The sequence below is a fragment of the Pseudophryne corroboree genome, chromosome 11 (genome assembly GCF_028390025.1).
Source record: "Pseudophryne corroboree isolate aPseCor3 chromosome 11, aPseCor3.hap2, whole genome shotgun sequence".
Lineage (NCBI taxonomy): Eukaryota > Metazoa > Chordata > Amphibia > Anura > Myobatrachidae > Pseudophryne > Pseudophryne corroboree.
Genome location: NC_086454.1, coordinates 178,275,371 through 178,278,943, shown reverse-complemented (window position 1 = coordinate 178,278,943; position 3,573 = coordinate 178,275,371). Strand labels below are relative to the sequence as shown.

General features: G+C 42.4%; 1 protein-coding gene across 1 annotated transcript; it reads left to right on the top strand.

Annotated features, from left to right (window-relative positions):
* The first annotated feature begins 496 nt into the window (after window positions 1-496).
* LOC134969276 (putative nuclease HARBI1) lies at window positions 497-3,365 on the top strand. Its single transcript, XM_063945119.1, has 4 exons — window positions 497-1,142; window positions 1,228-1,600; window positions 1,909-1,930; window positions 3,237-3,365. Exons 1-3 carry the CDS (start codon window positions 557-559, stop codon window positions 1,910-1,912), a joined length of 963 nt encoding a protein of 320 aa, XP_063801189.1. The 5' UTR covers window positions 497-556; the 3' UTR covers window positions 1,913-1,930; window positions 3,237-3,365.
* Window positions 3,366-3,573: the final 208 nt, after the last annotated feature.

The following is a 3,573-nucleotide window of genomic DNA, read 5'->3' as shown; positions in this document are numbered from 1 at the left end:
AGTGTCCTTGGCCTGTGTTGGTGCTTGTTTGTGTTTGTTAAATTTTTTTTTCATTTGTTTTTTAAAGTTTGCTAAACAAAGTGTTTGGGTTTTCCAGGATTGATCTGCAAAGTAGTGTTTGTCTTTCCTGGACTAGGTACTAAATTTCTTATTTTTTTGGTATTTTTTTTTAATAAAGTTTTTTTGCATTAATATATGTTTTTTATATCCAAATATTAAATTTAGTTTTATTTGCTTTTTATTTTTGCATTTTGGACATGAATTCAACACAGAAAAAATGTACGCTCCTGCAGTAAGTTGACACCACAATTGTAAAAACAGTTATTGTGTAAAATTTTGGAAAACTTTGAATTATTTTTTTTTAACATTTCTTAACATTCTCTCCAAAAAGTGTGTGATGTCAATACATATTGCGGCAGAAGCCCTACCTCCCCAACCCACGCCAGCACTCCCACCCCAACCGCCAGCCCCACAACCACAGCCAGCTCCTCATCAACCAAGGCAACGGAGGCGTGCTAGGCCACCAATTTTCAGAACCCGTGTCAGACTTTTTGGGATGCCAGATGATGTGGTGGTGCGTAGATACCGGCTGCCACCACATCTAATCCTAGACACTCTCTCCATAATAGAGAGTGATCTGGAGTCTGAAATTCGGTATCCTACAGCAATACCACCATTGACACAATTCCTTGCAGTGTTACATTTTTTGGCCACAGGATCATTCCAGCATGTGGTTGGAGACCTGGTTGGCATGTCGCAGGGCCAGTTCAGTAAGGTCCTGCGACGTGTCTGCCAGGCTTTCCTCAAGCGTGTTAAGCAATTTATTGCTCTGCCTTTGGATGTTGGTGCCCTAGATGTGGTGAAGCGGCAATTTGCGGAAGGTGGTAGTCGCTTCCCACATGTTATTGGGGTTGTGGATGGCACACATGTAGCTATTCAGCCACCAAAACATAATGAAGAAATTTTTAGAAACAGGAAACTGTTTCATTCTCTGAATGTAATGGTTGTTTGTGGGCCATCCCTCCAGATCCTTTCCCTGAACGCAAAGTTTACTGGAAGTTCCCATGATGCGTATGTCATTAGACAATCAGGGATATGGCAGAGATTAAGATCAAGTCAACGACCAGACATGTGGTTATTGGGTGAGTTGTTGCTCAAATATTTTTGATTAAAAAAAAAATTAAAATTAAATTTTTTATATCTAAATTTTTGCTTTTATTCCAACAGGAGACCGTGGATATCCTTGCACCCCCTGGCTCATGACTCCTTACCGTAATCCCAGGCCAGGACCACAGATGGCATTTAACTCCGCGCTTACTGCCACTAGGCAGCTGGTGGAGCGCACAATTGGTGTCCTGAAAGGGCGGTTTCGTGTTCTCCACCGCACTGGTGGCGACATCATGTATTCGCCGGAGATGGCAAGTAAAATAGTGGTCCTGTGCGCAATACTCCATAATATCGCGGTAAGGAGTAGTGTAGAGCTTCCTCAGGCAGAGGAATTGCCTGATGAGGAGCCAGGGGTTGTGCCACGCTTCGGTGGGGGGAGTGTGACACGGAGGGGGAGCCAAGTGAGGGCAAGAATTGTAGCAGAATATTTCAGGTATAGTGTTTATATATTTTATATTTGCCAAAATAATACAACACAGTATGCTTCTGTTTTATAAACCATGATTTCAATTTGTATGATCTTGTAAAGTGATTGGGTACGGATTTTGTGGTGTTGGAATGTGTAATTGTTTTTGGTTCAAAATACAAAAACACGTTAAGCTTACAATGTTTATTTTGAAATTTAAATACTGTAATGTTGCTAAATAGTGTCCTTATTTGTTTTATATCATCAAATCCTGATTATGTAACCAAACACACAAACAAATGATACTCAATGTTTCACACTTTGTGACTGTCCAGCTGAATTATCACACGAACTGTGGTGAGTACACAGATATGTTTAGTATTTGTAACTAAAGTCTGTGTCTCTGTGTGTGTTTTGTTTGCTTAAATTTGTGTACCAAACATTTTCGCTTCTGCTATTGCGTTTTTACGCTCGTGCCAAATAACACTCTGCTTTTCACAGCATTGCAAAGATCAATAAAGTTAATAGAAATGACAACATAGATTTTTGACCAATCACATGCTAACAGACACTATAAATATATGCCCAAATAAGGAAAACGCCATTGCCATGATGCGTGCAGCACCGTTCACCAGGCGGGAGCTCCGCGTGCTGGTTGCGGTGATGGACCGCCGCGTAGGCCGCGTTGGGCGCTTCATCCCCAATCGGGTGAAGCGCGAGGCCTACGCGGAGGTCCGCCGCCTGCTGCGGACGCGAGTCCGCAGCAGGCGGACAATCATCCAGCTCGAAAGGAGGTGGAGTGATCTCCGTAGGCGGACTCCAGATTTGTTGGCGGAGATCCGCCATCAAATCCGTGCGCTGCATACACGAAGTAAGTTACCTTACATAAGTTTTTTGCACTAAATTGTGCTAATGTGTTATTTTCCAATTTTTGGCCTTCCGTAATTTAAGTAACAATTGTTAAATACAATGAGCACTGCAGGGGAAGCATATGTAACATGTGCAGAGAGAGTAAGTTTTGGTTGGGGTGTGTTAAATCAGGTGCAAAAATTTGCAAGGCTAAAATAAAGCTGCATGTATTTACCCTGGCCATAATTTTAAATTTTTAGAAAAAAACACACTCTCTCGGGACATGTTATATCTGCCACCCCTGCACTGCACATGCTTTTGGCCAATTGCCTACTCAATACCTGCTGTAAACCCCTTGGATTTGCAGACATTTTACAGTAAGTGGTAGGCTAATTGCAACCTGCAATGCCCTTTTATGGAAATTAGGACACTGTGTGTGGTTAGGTAAAACAGTACTGACTGTAGCAAAGTAACACCAAACAAGTGCATGTTTACAAAAAATAAGAAGCAGGCAGGAAATTAATCCACAATACTTGATCAGTGCAGGCTATATAATAAGGTGCCTTGAATAGTAATCTGGTGATGTTGCTGAGACCAATCACTATGACTCAATTGCCTAGATTAAGGAATGAGCTTCAAAGTTAAATTTTAGACTCATTTTGTTTGCTGTGGCCAACATGAAGAGGATCTTAACATGTTTGCTTTTCTTTGGAACAAAACAAATAATTTAACAATGAACAGAACATTGATAAAACAAATTGATTACTATGTAATTTATCATGTTTGAACAATTTGAACAATATTATCATTCTAGGACAACAACAACGGCAAAACTCCCCACCCCCTTCCCCTTCTCACTCCCCCTCCCCTTCTCACACCCCCTCCCCTTCTCACTCCCCCTCCCCTTCTCACTCCCCCTCCCCTTCTCACTCCCCCTCCCCTTCTCACTCCCCCTCAGCTTCCCAGTCCCCCTCATCTTCCCAGGCCCCATCAGCTTCCCTGGCCCACTCCACTTTACATTCCCCTTCTCACCACACCTCTCCATCTCTTTCTGGGACCCCTTCTCCTCCTTCCCATACCCCTTCTCCTTCAAAATCAACATCACAATCTGAACCACCCTCACCCTCTATTGCTTTAACTTTTTCTCCGCC

Excerpts from the sequence above, each read along its gene's own strand:
- LOC134969276 (XM_063945119.1), top strand. The coding sequence starts at position 557 with ATGCCAGATGATGTGGTGGTGCGTAGATACCGGCTGCCACCACATCTA. Across the intron at positions 1,143-1,227 it reads ACCAGACATGTGGTTATTGG|GAGACCGTGGATATCCTTGC; the intron begins GTGAGTTGTTGC and ends TTATTCCAACAG.